The sequence below is a fragment of the Bos indicus x Bos taurus genome, chromosome 10 (genome assembly GCF_003369695.1).
Source record: "Bos indicus x Bos taurus breed Angus x Brahman F1 hybrid chromosome 10, Bos_hybrid_MaternalHap_v2.0, whole genome shotgun sequence".
Taxonomy (NCBI): Eukaryota; Metazoa; Chordata; class Mammalia; order Artiodactyla; family Bovidae; genus Bos; species Bos indicus x Bos taurus.
Genome location: NC_040085.1, coordinates 77275099 through 77300598, shown reverse-complemented (window position 1 = coordinate 77300598; position 25500 = coordinate 77275099). Strand labels below are relative to the sequence as shown.

Genomic DNA, 25500 nt, shown 5'->3' with positions numbered 1-25500 from the left:
TTTTTTTTTTTTTTCCCCAGCTACTGACCTCTCCTTCCCAGGAAGGCAGTGAAGCTACTGATATTAATTATTTCTTTCAGGAAGAAAAAGTTCACTCAGTCCAGTCCCTTCCTGACAGTTAGGCTCTATAATCCCCTTCTTCGACTAGCTCCTTGGAGGGGCTCATCTGCCATGAATCCTTCTAGCGTCCAGGGTCATGCTCTCCATGGGCAGTTTTACTGCCAACATGAGCACTTGTGTGCCGGCTGTTGGCCATGACTTGTCACAGCTCCTTGCCAGTACCAGATAAAGGTGCAAAGAGAGGCCTCAGGAAAGTCCACCAGCAGGCTGACATTCCTCTCAGGCTAAGGCAAGTGCATTTTGCCAGCACTCCTCTTGTGTTTTGTTTTGTTTTTTTTAAGTGAGGTCATGGTCTTCAGACTTTCCTGGCTGGCCAGCCATGAGGAAAGTGTTTATTCACTATATTGCTCAGTACCCTAATTTTTATAGATTCTTTTTTTTTTTTAAACTTTACATAATTGTATTAGTTTTGCCAAATACCAAAATGAATCCGCCACAAGTATACATGTTTTCCCCATCCTGAATCCTCCTCCCTCCTCATACCATCCCTCTGGGTCGTCCCAGTGCACTAGCCCCAAGCATCCAGTATCGTGCATTGAACCTGGACTGGCAACTCGTTTCTTACATGATATTTTACATGTTTCAATGTCATTCTCCCAAATCTTCCCACCCTCTCCCTCTCCCACAGAGTCCAGACTGTTCTATACATCAGTGTCTCTTTTGCTGTCTCGTACTAAAGTAGAAAATAACTGGAGACAAACAGTCCTCTAAGGAGGTCACACCATCTGGGGCTACAATAAAGGAGGTTTTCCTTCATTGATTTTGAATGCACCTACTTCGTCATTTCCCTTAAAAAAAAAAAAAAATTCTATCCTTGGCTGCATTGGGTCTTAGTTGCCACACACAGGATCTTTTATTGAGGCACACCAGCTCCAGAGTGCACAGGCTCAGTAACTTAGGCCCAAGGTCTTTGTTGCCCCATGCCATGTGGGATCTTAGTTCCCCAACCAGGGATCAAACCCATGTCTTCTGCATTACAAGGGGGATTCTTAACCACTGGACCACCAGGGAAGTCTCATTCATAAACCTCCACTAGTAAGAGCTTGTTTGTGTCCTGAATACCCAGTGAAGAAGAAGGAAGATCTATGACTGAAACATCCACCCATCCTCACTAATTGCTGAAAGACTTCTCATATCTGCCCTCTAATGGACTTGACCCAATACAAATGGATATCCCAGACTTAATTAACCCACCACATATCTGCTAAACACTGAAAGGAATAACAATCCTTCCTTCCCAGCACATCTTCTCCCTAGCTATGAAAAAAAGATAAAATTCCAAAATTATTTTTCCTTCCCTTTCCTCAGACAGTGTGACCAGCCGAATAAATGCCCCTTCCAAAGATATCCACGTCTTCATCCTCAAAACCTGTGAATACATTATCTCCCATGGCACAACGGACTTTGCAAATATGACAAACTTAAGGGTTTGAGATGGGGAGGTCAACTTGGGGTATCTGAGTGGGTTTCATGTAATCAAGGGTTCCTATTTGAGGGAGGCAGGATGGACAGTCAGATAAAGACACAGTGACCGAAGCAGAGGTCAGAGTGATGAGGGGTCCTGAGGAGAGGCATGTGGGCAGCCTCCAGAGAAAGGAAGGAAATGGATTCTCCCCCAGAACCCCCAGAGAGAATGAAGCCCGGCCAAATCATTTTTGCCTTCTGACCTCCAGAACTCTAAGAGAATAAATCTTTTTTGTTTCAAGCTGCTTGGTTTTTGTTGTTATTATTCAGTCGCTAAGTCCTAGCAACCCCATGGACTGTGGCCCTTCAGACTCCTCTGTCCATGGGATTTCCCAGGCTAGAAAACTGCCATTTGCTTCTCCAGGGGATCTTCCTGACCAGGTATAGAACCCACATCTCCTGCATTGGAGGCAGATTCTTTAACACTGATCCACCTGAGGAGCCCCTTCAAGCTGCTAGTTTTGTGATAATGTGTTACAGCAGCAGTAGAAAGCTGATTCGGGAAGCTACTAAAAAGTGTTCCAGGTAAACTATAGTTTCTAACAAGTTGGCCAATTTATCTCATGACACCTATCCCTGGGGGATGAAAAGTTCTATCCCCTCTTATGCAGGGTCCTTAAACTCCAGAACTACCGAACATTTAAATAAAATGAGATATAAGATGGCAAGTTGAAAGGCTGAGTGGGCAGTTTGAGAACACTGTAGTTATATACGAAAAGCATTACCCAAGAGGACTGCAAAGGATGAGATAGAAATGGAATGTGACTTATTTATAGCAAAGCCTGCCTCCCCTCTCCAGTGTGTGACAGAAGAGCTGTTTTAAAGTTTTATTCTTCAAACTTGGCTGCAGAACTTGGCTGCTTCTCAGGACTGTGCTTTTGTATTGAGCTTTAAAATATAAGAAGCAACCCCATGGTTAAACTGTAGGCAGAGGGGTCGCAGGCAGGGAAAATGCCGTGGGGGATGGAAAGAGGCTGAGATGTTATTCTTATTTAGTTAGTTGCTTAAGAAAAACAAATAGAGGACAAAATAGCAAATGGCTTGGAAAGGTTCCAGGTTGAAAGTTTCTGAATCCCCTTAGCACTAGGGCTCTCGAGACAAGGGTGGGGCTGCAAAGCTAGTCCGGAACCAGGACTAGGAGAATCTGGCTTAGAAGTTGAGAGTGAAGAAAACACTGACCCTGATTAGTAGACATCCCTCCACTCTCTTCTGTAGTCTGCTGAAACAGAATTGTGATAGTGGCCAGGGAAACCCAGTCTATCCATACAAAAACTAAGATCGCTCTTCTAGAGAAAAGTATGTGTATGTATTTGTGGATCAGGAGTTACAATACAGTTTATGCCTTTTGACCTCGCCATTCTAACTTCTGCTATTAATTACAAGAGACTAAGTAATTAAATTATGGGACAGTATCCGCTTAGAATATTAAGCAACCTTTAAAATTATGATAACATATTGTAGCACAGATTAATGCTTAAGACACGGTAGGGAAACATAAAATAATTAATGTGCTGTGATTATCCATTAGGTTAACATGTAATATATATGCTGCTGTTACAAATTTTAAAAGCTGGGAGGAAACAGACCAAAATATTAATTGTGTGGTAGATGTTATTAACAAAATATTAACATATTTGCATGGTAGATGTTTTTCTATAGTTCATGCTTTGATTCTTTCAAATTGAGTTATTACTTTTAAAATGGAAAACAAGTTGTTTTTTAAGAGGGACAGGAGAAAGAAAATCAGTTGGCGGAAAGCTCAGCTGTACTGATATCTTGCCATGTGGGTTTCAGAACTAAAAATGTTTTATGATTTCTTGCTTCGGGGTCTCCATATGAAGAATGAGGCTATTATTACATCAGGTACAACTCCTGGATTTAGTATTATAAAATATACTATCTCCTAAATACATCTTACGGTTTCTTATCATCTCATACAGCACCCATCACCTAGAATCATTTCTTGGCTCTTTTTCTACCAAACCAAATCCTCCCTTTCTTAAAGATGTAAGTCAACTCATCTCTCTCCAAATGCCTTTTCCTCTGTATGCCCATCTTGTGCATGCCAACTCTCCTGTAAATAAGTACAAATGTCCTGAGATTTCCCTTTTTTCTTTTTCTACATAATTCAGTTCATTTGTTTAAAAAAAAAAAAAAAACACATGCTTTAAAATAAAGCAAGCCCAGATTCAAATACCCATATCAGTTATTTAATCCTTCTGAAACTCGGTTTCCTTATCTGGAGTATAGGGTGACCAGCACCTACCTAACAAGCTATTCTAATGAGTAAATGATTCAGTGTATGTACCGCACTCAGGATAGCATGTCGTATACAGTGAGGAGCCAGTAAATGCTTAGTTTCTTCCTTAATTTTGCACCACTCCTGGGCTCTCCAAATGGACTGTACGATTGTCTAGGACAGGGAGCATGTGGTATCCTACTTTTTATTCCCCTACAAAAGTGTGTGGGGGAATAAAGCACAGTGCCTTACCAGAAGCAGATGTTCAATATATACACTACTTGTTGATCAGGTTTTTTCTTTTTGCAAGGAGCACTAAGCTTCAGGGATAGAAAAATTAGAAACTATTATGGGTTGAATCGTGTCCCCCCAGAAGATCTGTTGACATCTTAAGCCCTGGTGCCTGTGTATGAGACCTTATTTGGGAATGGGGCCTTTGCAGGTGTAATTAGTTAAGTGAATATGAGATCTGAATTGGACTGGATTAGGGTGGGTCCTCATAAGTAGGCCATGTGAAGACACAGAAGCAGAAGGCCACATGAAGATGGAAACTAAATTGGATTGATGCAGCTACAATCCAAGGGACACCCAGGATTACCGGCAGCCACCAGAATCTATGAAGAGGCAAGGAAGGATTCTTCCTTAGAGCATTCAGAGGAAGTGTGGCCCTGCTGACAACTTGACCTTATACATTTAGCCTCCTGAACTGTGATGGCACAAGTTTCTATTAGTTTAAGCCACGCAGTTTGTGGTAATTTGTTAGAGCAGCCCTAGGAAATTAACACAGAAATATTCAGGAGTGTCATATTGACAGATATAAGCTATGTCCTGTTTTCTAGACCAAAAAGGTCTTTGGAGCCAGGTGGGATTTCATTTGGCTTCCCTGGCAGCTCAGTGGTAAAGAATCTGCCTGCCAAGCAGAAGACATGGGTTTCATCTCTGGGTCATGAAGATCCTCTGGAGAAGGAAATGGCAACCCATTCCAGTATTCTTGCCTGGCAAATCCCATGGACAGAGGAGCCTGGTGGGCTCAAGGTGTTGCAAAAAAGTAGGACACCACTTAGTGACTAAACAACAACAAGATTTCCTTGAGATAAAGCTTCTTTTCAGGACCATTTCATATTAGAGTTATTTGCCTAGCATAGTCCCCCTTCCTAGAGTTCTGCAGAACTGGGTTGGGGTGAATAAATGCCATTTGGGTACTGCGGTGGTATTATACTTTAGCCTAATCCTCCTCCTCCTCCTACCTACCCCAGTGACTGGTGCCACCAGACACCCAGGCCCATATCCGAGTCATCAGCCTCCAATCCTCTCTCTCACCCTCCAAGTCAATTCTACTTCCTAAACATACCAAAATTTTTCTCATCTCTACCACTGTCACCCTCGACCAATGAACCACTTAGGAAATGTCTTTTCTAAAACATTTTAAGAGCAAACCAAGGCTATCAGAGATAATGTTCAAAGTCAGTGCTCTGAGGTTCTACTTCTGTCAATGACTAAATGCTTCAGAATAACCCTCTAGCTGAGAGCAACCAGGAAGACTGAGAACCGTTTTGTTAAATTTGTTTGAAGGTACTGGAGCACTACCAAGGCAATAAGAACTTTAAACCAAGATCTGCAAGAGGAGAGCCAAGAAGATGAGCCTGGCAATTAGAGTTTCTTTTTCCTCTCAGGACACTGCCAATTTCTTGAGCCAAAGGCATGACCAAGAAGCTGATCGGTGCTTTCAGCAGTCTCATGGAGCTTAAGGGACAATAACTGAAGGTCAGAGTCAAGGATGAGGAAATGAGCAAACATCCTGGGTTTTTATTGGGACCAGAAGAGCTCACACCCAAGAGAAAATGTGATCTAGAAATATACTAGCTCTAACAAGAACTAAAATCCAGCTTTACACAATCTCTGTATGGAGTTAGATTAAGGTAATCTACCACTTGCCTGACTGACAGAAAAGGAAAAAAACAAAAACAGAACTAGGTCCTATCTAAGACTTCCCTGGCAGTCCAATGGCTAAGACTCCATGTTTCCATTGTAGGGGGCGCCAGTTCGATCCCTGGTTGGGGAAATAAGATAATATTCCCCCCGAGCCTTAAACATTACCTCTCCAATGTTAGTTGTACAATGTTTTGAACTTAATAAAAAATAACTAGAAAAAATTTAAAGACAATATAAACAATCCAGCAAGAGATATAGATTTTGACATATCAGATACTCAATAACTATGATTAATATTTTTATGGAATTAAATGACAAAACAGAATTTTAGCAGGAAACTAGAAACTATCAACAGTAATTTAATGGAAATTTTAGAATTTAAATAGCAATAGTTAAATTTATAAATTCCACTGAATGGATTTAACCACAGATTAGATACAGTTAAGGAAAGAATTTGTAAAACTGGAGAATAAGTCACTAGAAAATATCCATGTTGAAAAAAAGAGGAATAAAAAATACAGAAAGGAGCATAAGGAATATGAAACACAAAGAGAAAGTCATAATATATGAACAAAATCTCAAGAAGAGTAAAAAGAGAAACTAGACATAAACAATACTTGACAATTTAATGGCTGAGAATTTTTCCAAACACCGATCAGATATAAAGAATTGCTACTAACTTTAAGAATAATAAAAAGAAAATAATACCTCACAGTAAAACTGCTAAAAACCAAAGTGAAAGAAATCTTGAAAGCAGTCAAAGAATTCAAAAGAGATTACAGTCAACAAAGTAACAATAAAACTGATAGGTAACTTATGAACAAAAACCAACTTTTGGACAAAAATTATAGAAGCCAAGAAACAATGAAAGTTATCAAAGTGTAGAAAGAAAATAACTGACAAACTAGAATTCCAATATCTAGGAAAAACACCCTCCAAAACACGAAGATGAAACAGTTATTTTTAGACAAACAGAAACCTAGGAGGTATGTCCAGCAGACCTGTACTAAAGAAAATACGAAGGGTAGTTCTTCAGACAAAAGAAAACGGACTTCAGATGTAAGCACAGAGGTGAAGAAAATAATTTAAAAGTTGGAAACAATCATATTAGTACATCTATATAACTATTATATTTAGCAAATAGAACAAAAATGGTGAAGTCTTTTAGGGTTTTAAAAATAAAGAACAGTCAATCTGACCATATCCCGGGATGTCAGTAACCATCTCCCTTTCAAGGCAATTATTAGGTCTACCAGAAAAGTAGTCCAGTAACCTAACTGTGGGGTCATGCCAAATATGAATAACTATTTAACTAACCCCCTTTCAAGAGACATTTGATTTATTTACAGCTTTGGTTATTATTCACCAAAGAGGTATGGACATTCTTTTGGAGTGATTATATGTCAATATCTATATTTATAGCTTTGTATATTTTTTCCATTCTTTCATTGTCCATTTTCAGTTTTGATTTGTAATGGCAAGCTAACAGATTTTTTAAAAATAGCCTTCCTACCCTGCAATGATTTAAACACACTGGTGGATCAGACAGTAAAAAATCTGCCTCCAATGTGGGAGACCTGGGTTTAATCCCTGGGTCAGGAAAATCCCCTGGAGAAGGGAATAGCAACCCAGGAGAAGGGAATAACAACCCACTCCAGTATTCTTGCTTGGAAAACCCCATGGAGAGAGAAGCCTAGTGAGCTACAGTCCATGCGGTCACAAAGAGTTGGACACGACTGAGCAAGTAACACATACACACATTTTCCTTTCACAGGTATTTATCAGCTTTTAGTTTTTCTTGTTCAAAACCTTGCAAATGGGGAATCTATTCTGTGACCACTAAGGTTCTCCATAGTGTAACGATACAGGAATATCAATAGTTAGAGTAATAAACTGTCTGCCAAAGTGTAAAATCTTAGGCTCTTTGAAACGAAGTGAGGGGAAATTTTTGAAAAAAATGAAATGAAACCTTAAATACACCAAAGGCTTTCAAATTAGAAAGTTATACTCAGGGAAATACATCATTTTAAACCACACTGAGCTATTCTCCAGACTAAAAATACCATCCCTTTCATCTGTGGACACTGATACCACTGGTCTGGGACTTGCCTGCGCTCCTGTCTCCTGCCAACCAAGATAATGTGATGGGAAGCTTCTCCCCTCACAAGTTTAATCCTAGGGGAAAAGGAAAACAGAACAGTTTTTTCCTAAGGCAATTAAGAACCTTCAAAATATTTAATGAAAGGAATCTTAAAATGCAGATTGAACAATTAAATTAGTTACCCAGAACACTCTCTGTAGTTTGTCCTTGGGAATTTTATTTAATGCTAAAAAAAAAAAAAAAAAGAATAGATGAAAGACAGCCTATGTTTGAGGCCGAAAAGTATTTGTTTTAAACATACTGGCTTCCTTGTTTTCGAATTTTAACTTGGGTTAACTTTTTAAAGAAAATGAAAAAGAAAGCAAAGGGGGCTATGAAAGAATAAACATAATAAAATGTGGATTTCTGTAATATGGATCATCAAAGCCCTGGAATGTTAGAACTGGAAGGACTTTGGAGATCATTCAGCCCAGTTAACCTTTCACTTCACAAAGGACAAAACTTAACTTAATAAAACATAGAAGCAACTTGTGCACGGCCAAAAGTGAACCAGTGGGGCAGTGACGATAAAGAGCCAGATAAGCTGGTCCAGTTACAAACTCTTTCTATGACACTCTTGATTTATTCACATACAAGGAGGGGGAAGCAAACCAGTTCCACAGTTACTTGGTTCCAAATTTTGTTGGTCCCAGACCTTCTGACAACTCTCAGGTATAACCTAGTGAAAAACCCCTCTCATTCCCCCTCATTATCCTCAAATCTGCCCTGGGTCTTACCCCCACCAAGTCCTATAGATTCTACCTCCTAAAGAGCTCTCAAGCACTTCCCTTCATCTACATTATCCCTGCCACTGATTTGGACATCATCTTTTTTCCTCCCATGAACTCCTGTAAAAGCACCAAACTATTCCTCTGCTTACTAATCCCACTGTTTCTCTTACAGCCTCCCTCCACAATCCCATTCTGCACACTGAACACAAAACTTCCCTGATTTAACTTGGTGGAGAATTTCCTCATGAAGAAAAATAGGATCTCAGTGGGTTCCTTCACTTTGGGGATCAGATGAGTCAGAGGCTTATCTGTAAACAGATGGCACATAAAATATAAGGCAATTCATGCAAGGTTTATTTCCCAAAGGACCAAGTATAAACAAGTGGCAGGGCACAGGGGAACCATAAGGGCACATTCAGAAACCTCTGACTTGTGGAAGTAGAACCACGTAGTAAATGGCTTCCACTTCTGGGTATCTGTGCTCCTGCGCAAACCCCTCACCTTGATTGAGGGCTAGACCTCATGACTTGTCCCTAATGAAAGAGATGGAGCGTCATGTCCAAGATTTGGTTCTAAAATTGCATGACTCCCACTGCCACCCACCCCCTTCCACCTTTTCTTTGCTCGCTCTGATAAAACAGGCTTCCACGTTGTGACTCATCCTATGAAGAGACACATATGGCAAGGAACTTGAGAGTCACCTCCAGACAACACACAGTGAGGAACTTAGGCCATCATTCAAAAGCCCTTGAGGAACTGAATCCCACCAACAACCATGTATGTGAGCTTGGATGTGGGTCTTTCTCCAGTTGAGCCTTCAGATGAACCTGCTACATCTTGGCTGTAGCTTGTAAGATACCCTGAGCCAGAGGACCCACCTAACCTGCACTTGGGATTATGGACCCAAAGAAACTGTGGCAATAAATGTTTTGTTTAAGCCATTGAGGTTGGGGTAATCTGTTATACAGCTGTAAAATACTAATACAAACTGGAACCATCTCAAGGCCCAAAAGGATGAGCAGAAGAAAAATGTGTCTGGACCCAGAGGAGGAGAGCAGTCTGCCTAGAAACAAACAGTGACTTTCAGTCATGGGACATAGTCCATGGCAAACTTTGTCAAGAGGGAGTCAAAGGAAGAAATACCTTGACCTTCCTCTTCTTTCCTGTTCCCATGTCTTCCCAGGCCCCTGTTGACCATTGAGTTGAAAGTCAGAGGTTCTGGGAGCCCTTAGACATAGTCCAAGTGGAGCGTGGGTGTAGAGACACAAAGAGAAGATCCCGACAGAGCATCCACACTCCTTGTCTGATGCATATGCTCTTTTATGATCTGGCCCTAACTTAACTAGCCAGCCTTATTTCTCAACACTTCATCACAGAAACCTAGCACCAAGAAAGCAGGCACTTGTAGCTTCCAGAACTCAGTATACAATATCCCAACTCTGTCCCTATGCACGTGTTAGTCCTTCTGCCTCCACACTTCTTCTCCCATTGTCTGCAAGGTTAATTCTTATTTATCTTTCAAGAATTAAGGCAGGAACCCAACTCTCTGGATGCCTTCTATGACATCATCATCCCCTCTTCTGATATGGGCCTCCTGACCCTTCTATCTCCTCCCGGACCCCTCAGCTTACCTCTCTGTGCACTGCAATTGTCTAGTTATCCACCACCTCTGCCCCACTGGCCAAAGGGTTCTTTCAGGGAACAGCATCCATCCTGCCTTCCTAGCATCTGTGTCTGGCACACAAATGACACGCAATACATATTTGCTAACTAAATAGTTTAAAATCCTCATCACGCCTTGGTCACCAGGGTCTGCAGGTTCCGACTCTCAGTCGTACAGCCTCTACAACTGCCTTCAGTGAATTCTGAAGCAATGTCCTGTTGCTAGCTTTCTCGAAATCACTGCTGAAACCTTCTGTGCACATTATCTAGTCCAACCCCATCACTTTGCATAAGAGGAAATGAAGCCAAACAGTATCTTATTTTTTGAGTTTACTTATTACGTTTATCTTGTGGGTAAACAGGGTTAATTTTATCAAGCTTCTATTTTATGTAGACTATTTTTTTTTTCTTGGTTTTTTTTTTTTTTTTGGTAAGAAGTGTTTCTTAGTTGGGAAGGAGGAAGGCAAAATAAGAAACAGAGCCAGGAAGACGAAGTTCCTCATCGGGAGAACCAGAGCATTAAGTGAGCCAGAGCTCTCAGCTCCCTGTTTGGCATCTTCCAACATAATGTACCACCTTCTGACTTTCCCAACCTGGGTCACAAGAAGCCACAATTTCCTCTGTGTACCGACCATGTGGGGGCTTCTCTGGTTGGCTCAGCAGTAAAGAATCTGCCTGCCAGTGCAGAAGACGTGGGTTTAATCTCTGAGTCGGGAAGCTCCCCTGGAGAAGGAAATGGCAACCCAATCCAGTATTCTTGCCTGGGAAATCCCATGGACAGGGGAGCCTGGTGGGCTACAGTCCATGGAGTTGTAAAAGAGTCAGACACAACTTAGCAACTAAACAACAAAAACCTACCATTTAATTTCCCAGAGTTCTACCAAGTCAAATGACCAACCCAGGTGGAAATTTGTCAAGAGACATTATCAACACCACTCGGAACCAAGTAAAATCAGAAAGCAACCTACTCTCACTCAAAAGAATTACTAGTTATTAAAGAAAGCAAACATTTCAGAACTTCTTCACCCAAGAAACAAGAGCACTAGCAAGTAGAATGAAGCTTGAGCATTACAAATGTTCAAAGGTACCCCAAGTCACACCGTGGAGAATAACCTCGAAAATCAAAGATCTGCCACATGATATTTTCATTAGTTTAACTAACGGCTTTCAGCCCCAACAATGTAGAAATGGTAGTTAGTGGTTGATAAGTCGATGGGAGAGAGGATACCAATTGGGCCTGTCAGGTTACCAGGACCCCATCACGGGTTCACTGGGAAATTACCAAGTAACCTTCAGCAAGTTATAAATCTTTCCTAAACTTCAGTTTTCCCATCTATAAAATGAGAATATTGACTAGAAAATCTCTTAAGATGAAGTCACTAAAATTCCTTGATTCTAACTCAATAAGAGCCTTCTTTTTCTACATCTTGTAAGATCTGCAAATAATTACAGAATCAAAAACCCCCTTCAAGATACCAACTTATCCATGACTTTATAATGCACACTCCACCTGGATATATTAAAAGACACTAAATAAATGGGTTTCAAACTTAGCTGGGCATCACATTCTCTTGAGAACACTTTAAAACTCAGATTCCTAGGATCCAGCTCAGACCTAACAGCTCAGACAAAAACAACTTGAGGGTCCTTTGAAAGTGAAAGTCGCTCAGCCACGTCCAAGTCTTTGCAATCCCATGGACTATACAGTCCATGGAATTCTTCAGGCCAGAACAGTGGAGTAGGTAGCCATTCCCTTCCCCAGGGGATCTTCCCAACCCAGGGATCGAACCCAGGTCTCCCACACTGCAGGCAGATTCTTTACCAACTGAGCTACCAGGGAAGCCCAAGGGTCCTTTGGGGACCAGTATTTTTATCAAGTACCCCTAAATGATCCGATATACAGCCAGGTTCAATGGCCCCCAGGATCTTTTGGATCCAGGAACAGTAAAAAAAAAAAAAAAAAGTTAACAGATCTAGGCAACTTAATTAATAATTAATATTTTCTTTTAAATAGATTTTTTAATGTGACCAATACATTTTTCATGCAACACCTCCTATCCAAAATGTGAATATGAAGGATTTAAAAAACTAAATTAGAAAGCCTGCTCAAGTCAATAAATAAACCATGCCTTGGGAAAGTACAACTTCTCACAGTTAATGACATAGAAAACATGAAAAGAAAATGAAGAGTACTCTGAAAAGTGTAGGCTTAAGAAACCCACCCATCATTACTCATATGTCAGAAGGTTACCCTCCTAACTGGCATTTAAAAGTCACAACAACACTATGGACATAATCACCCCACTTATTAATCGGAGGTTTACTCAAAAGCTCCATTTCTCTAGATTTAGCTTTTTAAATGTCAGCATCTGAATCAACAAAACACAGTCCAGGCAAAAATTTCACACAGAAAACATCTGACAAGAGAAAGAAACAAACAAGGAAGAGAACAAAAATTAAAATGAAAGCATTACTTGCACATTTTTAAATGTAAATTTCTGTTATAGACCTCTGAGAAAACGTTTGATTTTATAGCTCTGACCTTGAATTAATCATTACATAAGAGGACTTCCATAGAAAATATTTTTAATCAACCTTGGTTTCACGATTCCACCTTTACCCACACCTTGAGGATAGTGTCCTGCATTGGGTAAGTCGTGGTCATAGCCAGTGGCCAGTCTACAGCAGAGAACAAGGTGGATATCCCATGTGTCAAGCACGACTAGGGCTTAAGTTAGTCCAATGAACTAGATTTAAATGATTCCAGGTCCTGGACCCATACTGGGTGATAAGTGTATCTGTTTCTTTCTAACAGATTGAATAGATCCAATGTCTCTTTTATATCAATTAATGACCACAGCAAATAACATGAACACAAAAATACCCACCACAGATTTGTCATGAGGAAGCAAGACAGATTTCCAATGTAGAAAGCAAATAACTAGTAGTCATTTCTCTGAAAAATTACAGGATTTTACAACTTTATCCCTAAATTACACTAAAAAATTAAGAGGCCCCTGCTGCTGCTAAGTCGCTTCAGTCGTGTCCGACTCTGTGCGACCCCATGGACTGCAGCCTACCAGGCTTCTCTGTCCATGGGATTCTCCAGGCAAGAACACTGGAGTGGGTTGCCATTTCCTTCTCCAATGCATGAAAGTGGAAAGTGAAAGTGAAGTCGCTCAGTCATGTCTGACTCTCAGCGACCCCATGGACTGCAGCCTACCAGGCTCCTCCGTCCATGGATTTTCCAGGCAAGAGTACTGGAGTGGGGTGCCATTGCCTTGGTATCACTCAAAAAGTAAAAATCAAGTTCCCACAAACCTGTAGGGAGTTATCCCCTTCCACATAATACCAAACGTTCTTGTGCAAAGGTGTTTGGATTGCATGACCTTTACATCTCCTATTAACCTTTAATAATCTATTGATTTGCAATCTCCTGAATTATATAAAAATATTTGCATTGTTTTCCTGTGTCTTATAAGGCAACTTGTTGTATGAATATACCTTTTTAACAGCACCAACATTTTTACAATTTCATAATTTATTTCCTCTCCAAGTGTCACTGTCTCTAAAGAAAAAAGATAAAAGGAAAAGAAGCCTTCATCATGGACTACCTCTGTGCCAGGCAGGATGTGAGATGCTTCATTGACTTTATCCAAATGAATCTTCACAATAACTTCATGAGGTACCATCTTTCCTCCCACCGTTTCCCCCGCTTTTATAGATTAAAAAAACAGAGACTCACAGAAGTTATTTAACGATTTCAGGTCACACAGCTTGGAAGTGGCGGAGTTGCCATTTTAACCCAGGTCTGACTTCAAACCCCACGTTCCTGCAAGTTTGGCACAGGGTCTCCTGGTCTGAGGTGGGTTAAGAAGGTAAGGAATAAATGTCTTTATGTTATTTTACATGTCTCACAACTTGGTTAGCCTCACTAATTTTTTTCTTTACTACAACTTAATAAGCCTCTCTCTCAGAGATGGGTTAACCAAGCATTCTTTTGTAAAGCAAAGGATTAAGGAATATAGCACTAAAAGCAAGAGTACTCTGAGAGTTCTATTTTTACAAGGAGAAGAGAAAAATTCACCATATTGATCATCCAGGAATATCTAGTTCAACACTATTCATATGATTAACATAGATAGAACACAGAGTCTTGCAGAATACACAGAACCCAGCAGACAGCTCAAATATTCAGTGAAACGAATGAGTATGATCTTATTTTCCTTATTTTTAATAATATATATGACATAGCTCAGCTCAGTTTGCACCAACATGCAAACATTAAAATGGTATATGAGAAACAGCAACTATTTTCTCAAATTCAGCAATGCACAAGTACAACCAATGTGCCACCTTTCCTTCCTTTAAAACGTATGCTTCCAAATATTTCTATTTGAATTAACAGCACCGATGCCCTTCTATCACCCAAGGGCAAAAACCCAGTCATCTTTGACTCTCCATTCACCTTATGATTTTATATTCATTCTGTTTCCAAGTTTTTGTTAATTCAGACTCTTTAAACCTCCTGCTCAGTCCTGCTCACTTCCAAGGGGGGATATAGAAGCAACCCCCGCCACCCCTGCGAAAGCCTCCAATCCACCCTTGATGATAGTCCACTTGGGGATAACAGCCACACCGGGGCAAGGATCATAACCCACAAAAAACATTGTTTGTACAACTCTTGGCACTAAAGTTTTTATGATTAAATTCTAAAATTTGGCTCCATCCAGACTCTGCTCTAAGTCTCACCTCCATTTACTCCAATTACTTGCAAGTCATCCTTTGCCCAAGCTAACCGGTTCTGGTTGCCCTTCACTGACTCCCGCTCTTTGCCTTTGCAAAAGCATTTCATTCATTGCCTAGAATATTGCTCTACCCTTCTGCTTTCCACGTAAAGGAATCCTGTGGAGCCTTTAAAACTGAGTTCAAAGGCCTCTCCTCCACAGCCCATGCCAGATCTCTGAGGTTGGAAGTAATTGGCCACCTCCCCTGAGATTATGGAACACTCTACCTGCACTTCTCTTTCAGAAATAAACACTTAGACTCTATAACAGTGATCTGCATACATCTTACGTCTCCTATCAGCTGTAAAGCACCAAATACAAACACACCTCTGTGTCCTTTTAGCATTTTAGCATTTTTAGCATTCAGAACAGATCTTATGAGTACTATAGGTTTGAAGAACGTTTGATTAATTAATGTTACACAAAGGCCTTTACACGAAAGGACAATACATGTCCATCTGCACTTTTAGGTAATCTTTGGTTTAAAGAAAACTAAGCCACATAATGTTTTTCAAATGTTCGATACCAGCCTAGCTTCCTTGAATTTTAAACTTGGGGAATCAGAGGGTCTGAGAAGGAAATTATGTTCAATTATCAGTCAAGGCCATTTAGGCAGAAAACATTTGTCGAGCCGCCCATCAACCATCAACCCCACAGATTACAGACATGCAGCAGCACCCCCAGTGTTGAACCAGATGCCTTACTTTGCGGTAGACTATCATATTTGGAGAACTCTCCTCTGGGTCCGCGATCCCCACTGCTCTCTGATCCCCGGATCCCTGAGCCATCCTGGGTGTCTTCACTCACACTGCAAAAATAAATGAATAGATCATTAAGACAGGAAAGAATTACGTAAAGAAAACTTTGCCACGCAAAGAACTAAGTATCTGTTGGCAGGTGGCATGGAAATGAAACATGATGTAATTGCTTTTGGCTCCTCCTTAGTTTAACTGGTATTTTTTTCAAGTCAGGGGTAATTGTTGTCTGATTATCCACATACATGCTTCTCATTCCAAAGCCACATGGTTTGCGTGCTTTGTTTTCAGCTCAGAATCATACATTTTAAGGGTGATCAGATAGCAATGTTAAAAAAATCTCCTGGAGATAGATGAAGTCAATCATTTGGATGTTTATTTTGTCTTATCAAATCTCATGATTAATTCTAGGTATTAAAATATGAATATTTTACAAAGAAAATGCAAACCAACACCACTAGGAGATACTACTTACACACACCAGCATGGTTATAATAATTTTTTAACTCAAACAAGCATTGGCAAGGATATAGGGAAATCAGAACCCTTGTACAGTGTTGATAGGAATGTAAAATGGTTCGGTCACTATGGAAAACATTTTGTTAGTTCCTCAAAAAGTCTAATATAGAATCTACCATATAACCTGGAAATTCCACTCATAAGAGCTAAAAGCAGGCATTCAAACCAATATTTGAACACGTATGTTCAGAACAGCACTATCCACTGAAAAATGGAAACAACTCTACATCCCTCAACTGATGAATGGCTAAACAAAATATGGTCTGTTTCTACAATGGAATATAGTTCAGCCATCCAAAGTAATAAAGTACTGATACAGTCTACAACGTAGATCAGCCTTGAAAACATTATGCTAAGTAAAAGAAATCAGACAAAAAAGGTTACTGAGATGGACTGAATATTTATGTCCCTCTAAAATTTATACGCTGAAATCCTAATCCCAAATCTGGTAGAACTAAGAGGTAGAGAGTGTGATGGGATTTGTGTCCTGATCAAAGAGATCCCAGAGTGTTCCTTTCCACTAAGTGAGGACCCAAGCAGAAGAAAGCCATTCATGAAGAGGGAATTGATTTCTCATTACACATCAAATCTACTTAAGCCTTGATCTTGGACTTCCCAGTCTCTAGAACTGTGAGAAATAAATTTCTGTTGTTCATAGGTCACCGGGTCTATGGTATTCTATTATAGCAGCCTGAAGGGACTAAGACAGTCCCTATTTCATTTACATGAAATATCTAGGATAGGGAAACCACAAAGACAGCAGATTCTTGTTACCAGCAGTTGAGGGGAGGAGGAAATGGATTGGATGTTTAATGGATGTAGGGTCTCTTTGGGGATGATGGAAACATTTTTGAACTAGATAGAGGCAAGGGCTGCAGAACCCTGTGAATGCACTTAATGCCACTGAAATGTACACCTTAAAATTAATTTTAAGTTATGCAAATTTCATCTCAATTAAGAAAAATAAATATTTTTAATTTGACCTTTTTTTTATTTTTAAACAGCCTGAAAAGACAGCAGTAGACAATGAGAGCATATGGAATTTTTTAGTTAAAGAAGCAAATTCAGTTCTTGGTATGATGCACTATTTACTGGGTGACTTCGAACAAGTTAAATACCTTGCTGGTTTCCTTTGCTAACTTTCTTTTAAAGCAAACATGCTGAATGCCCACTAGTGCCCAGAAGCATGCCAAGTCACCTTCCCTACATTGCTCTCATCATTAAAATGTGAATTTCACTGCGTATTCACAGGTAAGGGTCAAATAAATCGAGTGTAAAGTATCGTATCAAGCCATAAAATCCTATACAAATGTTATCGCTAATCTAAGACCCTGCCTGGGTTGTTTGCACAAAATTCATAGGCTTTTCATCAAAGAAAACTTTTATAAATACCATACTTGACAGAAAGGCCATTTCAATTTAAAATATAAACTCAGGAAACATTTATTACAAAAATAAGTTGGTACCAAAGGTCATCCCATAAAAACAAATTCAGGCAGAAGATGGGGAAGAGACAGGAATTTGCAATTTATGTGAAGAATTTAATTGCCCCAAGTATCTCATTTGAATAATGTTGCTTGTTTTCTTCTTCATTTATGAATTAGCCTGCATTTTAACAGTTAGATTACAAGCAGAGATAAAGAACATCATTCTATTATCTCTACCCACTATAATGTCAGTATTTCTATGAATATTGTACTACATGGAAACACTCATTATTATTCTAATCAGTCGCTCTTACAGTTAAATGAACAACACGCAGTTTCATGTTTAAACAACTACTTACTTACTCTTTTATTTGAACACAGAACATGACTGAGCATTAAAAACAAAAACTAAATCTATTTATGTATCTCATTTACCTATGTAACAGACCCATCGTGGGTTTCTATCGCTTTACTTCAAAATGAACACTTTCACTATGATGAGCATATTATCTCCCTCCCTCTCTCTCTGCCCCAAAAAACTGTGCAATAATAGCAAGATTGGAAATGACCTGAAAACAAAGGTGTCAGCCCTCCTTCTGCCTTTCCCTGGCCACTCCTTACCCCCAACAGCAACAGCCCTATGTATTAAAACCGGCTGGTGAACCAGGCTCTGGACTTCAGACTGCTCAGTGAATGCAAATAGCCTCTAGTTTGGAACTTTAGTGAGTCTAATATGTAGTAGAAAAGCTTCTATTTTTGGATTCCCTATCAACTCATTTTAAAATTCAGACAAGTCATTTAACTTTCCTATGTCTAGAAAGAATCATTTCTAAAATAGTGATGCAAGCACTTTCTAGTCTATATGTCAACAGATGTTAGACAGTACAAGATGTGAAAGGTGTAGGTAAGGATGTTCTAATTAAATCACTGACTATAGAGCTGGAGTTCCTAAAATTAAAGAACTAGGTTCTCATTTATTACAGTATAGCATAAAATTTACTTTTAAATAAAATGAAGTAAGAGTCTTTTAAATTTAGTGGTGGAGAAAAACAAAACCTTCTTTATGTTACTTAAATACACTCGTATATAAACACAGCAATTTGTAACATTCGTGAATGTTTTTCTGAAAAAAACCCAACTACATGTAATAGAAAGAAAACATGTCAATAATAATATTTTTCTACACTCATTTTCAGCTAATAAAAGAGAAAAAGGGCAAATGAGTTACCACCACGCACTTCACAATCTCCAAAGAGAGACATGCTAGCTTAGTGGTGACGAGCTGGCCTCTGTCACTGGACAGATCTAAGTCTGAATCCAGGCTCCACACCTAGCTGAGTGATTGGGGTGAGTTATTTTACCTCTCTGTGCCTTTGTTTTCTTATCTGTCACAAACCACAGCCCCACCATAGTTGAAAGCCCTCTAAACCGAGAAGCCTGGATGCCTCACCTGATCTGCAACTACCTAGCTGCTGGAACCAGGTCAAACTAAAAAGCCTCTTGATGAAGGTGAAAGCGGAGAGTGAAAAAGTTGGCTTAAAGCTCAACATTCAGAAAACGAAGATCATGGCATCCGGCCCCATCACTTCATGGGAAATAGATGGGGAAACAGTGGAAACAGTGTCAGACTTTATTTTTCTGGGCTCCAAAATCACTGCAGATGGTGACTGCAGCCATGAAATTAAAAGACACTTACTCCTTGGAAGGAAAGTTATGACCAACCTAGATAGCATATTCAAAAGCAGAGACATTACTTTGCCAACAAAGGTTCGTCTAGTCAAGGCTATGGTTTTTCCTGTGGTCATGTATGGATGTGAGAGTTGGACTGTAAAGAAGGCTGAGCGCCGAAGAATTGATGCCTTTGAACTGTGGTGTTGGAGAAGACTCTTGAGAGTCCCTTGGACTGCAAGGAGATCCAACCAGTCCATTCTGAAGGAGATCAGCCCTGGGATTTCTTTGGAAGGAATGATGCTAAAGCTGAAAGTCCAGTACTTTGGCCACCTCATGCGAAGAGTTGACTCATTGGAAAAGACTCTGATGCTGGGAGGGATTGAGGGCAAGAGGAGAAAGGGACGACAGAGGATGAGATGGCTGGATGGCATCACTGACTCGATAGACATGAGTCGGAGTGAACTCCGGGAGTTGGTGATGGACAGGGAGGCCTGGCGTGCTGCGATTCATGGGGTCGCAAAGAGTCGGACATGACTGAGCGACTGATCTGATCTGATCTGAACCGGACATCAGCCACACATCCTTAGGATTCCAGTTCCGCCTTAGAAACTCAGAACTTCAACTTTCTAACTTTTCTTCAGAGACTCACAGAATGTCCCATGCTGCCTCTCTTCCATCACCACTGCCTATATATTAGCTCGTCGCCTCTAATCATGGCCATATTCCTGCTGAAGTCAAAAAATCACCCAACTGGTAGGCTAGCGCGCCCTCTCCCAGACTTAGCTCCCCTCCCCACGAAGCAATTCCTGTAATACCAGCACCCACCACTAGGTGCCGTAGGACTCAACATTTAATCTTGGCGCAAACACTGAGCATCCATCCAATGGCACAAAATTTCATGCTTCGTTCTGGAGATATAAAGATAAATCAGACACAAATGGTCCCTCTTTAAAATGTTCAGAGTCCAGGAGGGGTGACATGTCCAGAAATGTAGGAAATGTAATGTGTGGGTGCTCAGTTACGACCGCACAGACCAGGAAGAGGTGACAACTGCAATCAGAAGGATGAACAGGAGGAGTCGGGGAGGCAGAAGAGGGCCTTCCAGCCTGGGTCACAACACATGTATGGACATCTGAGGCCACAGAACTGGCAGACACTCGAAAGGAAAAAAAAAAAAACAACGGTGATGTGATGTCAAGGAGATTAAGTGGGAGTCAGTCAAATGTGGAGACTGAAATCACAGGGATTTGCAACTATCTGAATTCATATGACTTTGCTCACTTGTCTATCAGGGATCGCCACTGCTAGAAAGGCAGTTCTGCCTAAGCAGAGTCTTTGTCAGTGGGGTTGACCCCTCTAATTCCTGACATCTAGAAGGTACTTAAATATTTTTAATGAATGACAGCACTGGTAAGATTTCACTAAGATGCAGTATATCCCATCAAGAACACTCATCTGGTTAACAAGCCATTAAAACTGCTCAGCAAAGAAGGTTCTTTATCCACAAAGACCCATGGATGGAATCACACATGAAGACTTTCCCCAAGGTTTATTGATATGCTGCTGCTGCTAAGTCGCTTCAGTCGTGTCCGACTCTGTGTGACCCCATAGACGGCAGCCCACCAGGCTCCCCCGTCCCTGGGATTCTCCAGGTAAGAACACTGGAGTGGGTTGCCATTTCCTTCTCCAATGCATGAAAGTGAAAAGTGAAAGTTAAGTCGCTCAGTCGTGTCTGACTCTTAGCAACCCCATGGACTGCAGCCTACCAGGCTCCTCCATCCATGGGATTTTCCAGGCAAGAGTACTGGAGTGGGGTGCCATTGCCTTCTCCTTATTGATATGGGCCCGCCCTAACTCAGGAATACACTTTTGGAATCCATGCGCAATTTAGATCAGAGGGAATATGTGGGAGGGTGGAAAGTATATGAGGAGAGACCCTGTGAATAATAAAACAACTGAACATCTGTGACTCAAACTCTAATTAGTAAATCTTCTGAAAGTCAGGACTGCAATTCATTCCAAACATACAATGCATTTGTAGCTTCAGTTACAACCAGTGCCAGCTGTTTTCCATTGTACGCTGGCCTCTCTAGAGCAAGCGTGGCCTAGGGGTCAGCAGACACTGATGCTGAGCAGGGCAGGTAGGAAGGACCTCGATGATGTGGGAAAGGGAGGAGCTGTAAAGTCATACCAGGAATTGCGTCTCAGCTCTGGCCACATCAAGGCTGTTGTGTGTGTGGCCTTTGGCAATTGATTCCTTCACCCTACACTTTCGGGTCTTCGCCTGGAAGCAGAGAATCCTGTACTTTGCAGGGGTTGCTATTGAAGAAGGAATAAAACAAGCCACACTAATTTCCTTGGCAAAGAATGAATTGTAGCAACTGACCAGCAGTCTTGTTTTTGACCAGTGCTTGGCCAAGTGAAACTGCCCGACTAATGACACCAGAATCGCTGGAGAAAGCCTTCCCCCACAGCAGGTCCTCGGAGTATCTGAGATGGAGCCACCAGCAGTCTCCCAAGCTTCTCCGGTGATCCTGATGCTCAACTAAACAGCAGACCACTACAGTTATACTGCTGCTGCTGCTGCTGCTAAGTTGCTTCAGTCGTGTCCCACTCTGTGCGACCCCATAGACGGCAGCCCACCAGGCTCCCCCGTCCCTGGGATTCTCCAGGCAAGAACACTGGAGTGGGGTGCCATTTCCTTCTCCAATGCATGAAAGTGAAAAGTGAAAGTGAAGTCGCTTCAGTCGTGTCTGACTCTGTGCGACCCCATAGACGGCAGCCCACCAGGCTCCCCCGTCCCTGGGATTCTCCAGGCAAGAACACTGGAGTGGGTTGCCATTTCCTTCTCCAATGCATGAAAGTGAAAAGTGAAAGTGAAGTCGCTTCAGTCGTGTCCCACTCTGTGCGACCCCATAGACGGCAGCCCACCAGGCTCCCCCATCCCTGGGATTCTCTAGGCAAGAACACTGGAGTGGGTTGCCATTTCCTTCTCCAATGCATGAAAGTGAAAAGTGAAAGTCGCTCAGTCGTGTCCATCTCTGTGTGACCCCATAGACGGCAGCCCACCAGGCTCCCCCGTTCCTGGGATTCTCCAGGCAAGAACACTGGAGTGGGGTGCCATTTATACTGCACCACCACTAAAACCAGCATCACAAGCAGCAAGAAGCCTGAAATATGGTGCCCACCACCCCTAAATGCCCAGCCCTCAGAGCCCTATTCAGGGAAAGACCTTGTAGAAGAGGTAATCAAACCCTGCTTGTGATATAGTCTAAATATTTATGCTGCCAAATAAGAACTCCTGTTGATGTTATTTCCTCTCCCCCATATTATATCCAATTCATATTGTTTGCCTCGGCCCATTAAAATCCAATGGATTTCTTTTCTGACATCAGCAATGTTGAGCACTTTAGAGAAAAAAAAAAAATTACAAGATGTGTGCTAGCTCGGTAGTACAATCTTGTTTATACAGCTCTAATCTGACTGAGTGGGCAGGAACCTCAAGGGGGAAGAAGGAAGAGCAACAGCTCTTAAGAACAAACAACGCTTTCTGTTACTGCAGAGTCTGCCAACTTGATGTCTCCTATATACTCAGAGTTCAGCTACTCCATGACGGCTTGAGTGTCTGTTTCAAGTAATGCACCAAAGATCTGAAAACAAGGGGCTATAGGCTATAGTTCAACCCTTAGGGGTCAATCTTGCTGGCATGCCAGGTACCCAGGATTTTACTAGGCTGTAGTCACTTGGGACTTCATTTTAAGGAAGTCATTTTAGGGCTTCAGTTAGAACTTAAGGATTCCCAAGAGCTGATTCAAGGACCTGAACAAGATAAGCAGCCTCAGAATCACCAGGTTGGGAGGGGGAGGGGGCGGGGGGAGAGCGGTGATAAAGATACATGTTCCTGGTTCCCATGCTCCAGAAATTCTAATCCTGTAGGCCTAGGACAGTCCCTTTGTTGTTGTTCAGTCGCTAAATTGTGTCCAACTCTTTCTGACCCCAGAGACTGCAGCACACCAGGCTTCCCTGTCCTTCACCATCTCCCAGAGTTTACTGAGTTGGTGATGCTATCTAACCATTTCATCTCTGCTGCGCGCTTCTCCTCTTGCCCTCGATCGTTCCCAGCATCAGGGTCTTTTCCAATGAGTCAGCTGTTTGCATCAGGTGGCCAACACATTGGAGCTTCAGCTTCAGCCTTCCAATGAATATTCAGCGTTGATTTCCTTTAGGATTGACTGCTTTGAGCTTTTTGCAGTCCAAGGGACTCTCTATAGAGTCTTCTCCAGCACTACAACTCAAAGGATGTCCCTGGAGACTTATAAATGAAAACGTCCCTCCGGTGATTTGGAGGCACAGTCAGATTTGGGAACTAGTGACTTAGATCCCATGGAGTCTGCCTTCTCTTCACCTGATCACTCCCATCCTGCCCCGTGCTGCTGACTCGCTGGGCAGCCATGCTAAGGTAGGGCTTCTTTAACTTCCCTTGAATTCTGCCAGAAACTCACTGTGATGGATAAAGCTAGGATCCTGGAGTCAAAGAACTGGCTCTCAGTCCTGGCCACACTACTTAAGAGCCGTGCAACCATGAACAACGTATTTCTATGCTTATTTAGCCTCGTTGAGCCTTGGTTTCCTCTTCCATCAGATCAGATCAGATCAGATCAGTCGCTCAGTCGTGTCCGACTCTTTGCGACCCCATGAATCACAGCACGCCAGGCCTCCCTGTCCATCACCAACTCCCGGAGTTCACTGAGACCCACATCCATTGAGTCAGCGATGCCATCCAGCCATCTCATCCTCTGTCATCCCCTTCTCCTCTTGCCCCCAATCCCTCCCAGCATCAGAGTCTTCCAATGAGTCAACTCTTCGAGTGAGGTGGCCAAAGTACTGGAGTTTCAGCTTTAGCATCATTCCTTCCAAAGAAATCGCAGGGCTAATCTCACCTGTACCAGTGGGTCTCCACTTTGCCTGCTCATTAGAATCACTTAGGCAATGACTCACAGCAACTCTAACACGTGGATGTTATCACTCCCACACTACAGATGAGAACACTGAAGCTCAAGAACATAGGCCACTTGCCCAAAGGTAAACAGCCTGTCAGTCAAGAATCTAGAATTTAAATCCCACAGACTTCAAGGCCCACAAACTTTCTCCAACAAGTCAGCTTGGTCTCCAGTGAAATCACTGATACAAAGTATTGAAAACAAAAATTTTTAAATACACAAAATTTCAGTATATACTTAAATATACAGTATTTAGCACACATAGACTAATTACAGCATGCTCAGTAGTAGGTACTTCTGGTACATGATACAACTGGTACATAGCAGGTTCCCAACTAATTAGTGGCTCTTTCTTAATGACATCAGTGAAGCGGATGTCCCCTTATCAACCCTACCTGAAGGCATATACATAAATACAATCCTAAGTTGCTCAGCTGCCTGACAGCCTAAACAAACTAATCAACCAAAGCTGCTTATAAAGAGAAATATTTTTGCATTCCTTATATTAAATACAAGTCCTAAAAAGCTGGGAGGGAGAAGTGGAAAGTTCTTCACAGAGCAGGATGCGCTTGGCCATGTGACATGCCTCTGGTTCTGTTACTACAATCTGTGCTTGGAGTTGAGGGCATCCTCTCTTACCAGGGGCTGTGAACTCCACACAGCTCTGGACAGTGCAGACCCTGCCAATTCTTAGCTGACTCCTCTTGCCTTTTGAACTTTTCTTCTGTTAACAGTATACCCCCTATGTCCTTCCACCTCCTCTCTGAACTCGAACCTTCTGTGACCCTCATGGCAATCTGGCTCCCCTCAAAACATCCCCTGCCCTGCACGTAGTGGTCCTCACCCTACCTATCTCAAGACCAGGAAGGAAGGCAAGCATCCTCCTCGTTCTCCACTCTTGCTTCAGTGATTTCCCTCCTGTCGCTCTACCCAAACTTCTCTTGCAACACTCAGACCATCAGCCATGCCATTGTTAAGGCATGAGGCCACCCATCCTCTCCTGTTAAGCCTTTGCATTTCCTGAAGATTCCAGCTTGCAGGTCTCAGAGGTTT

General features: G+C 41.6%; 1 protein-coding gene across 9 annotated transcripts in view; it reads right to left on the bottom strand.

Annotated features, from left to right (window-relative positions):
* The window catches only part of RGS6 (regulator of G protein signaling 6), a 609909-nt gene that overhangs the window by 566541 nt on the left and 17868 nt on the right, over nucleotides 1–25500 (bottom strand). For all 9 annotated transcript variants that reach the window (XM_027552323.1, XM_027552324.1, XM_027552322.1 and 6 more), the window contains exon 2: nucleotides 15780–15883. In XM_027552323.1, coding sequence (XP_027408124.1) covers nucleotides 15780–15863 — 84 coding nt within the window. In that variant the 5' untranslated portion in view covers nucleotides 15864–15883. The remainder of the gene's footprint in view (nucleotides 1–15779; nucleotides 15884–25500) is intronic.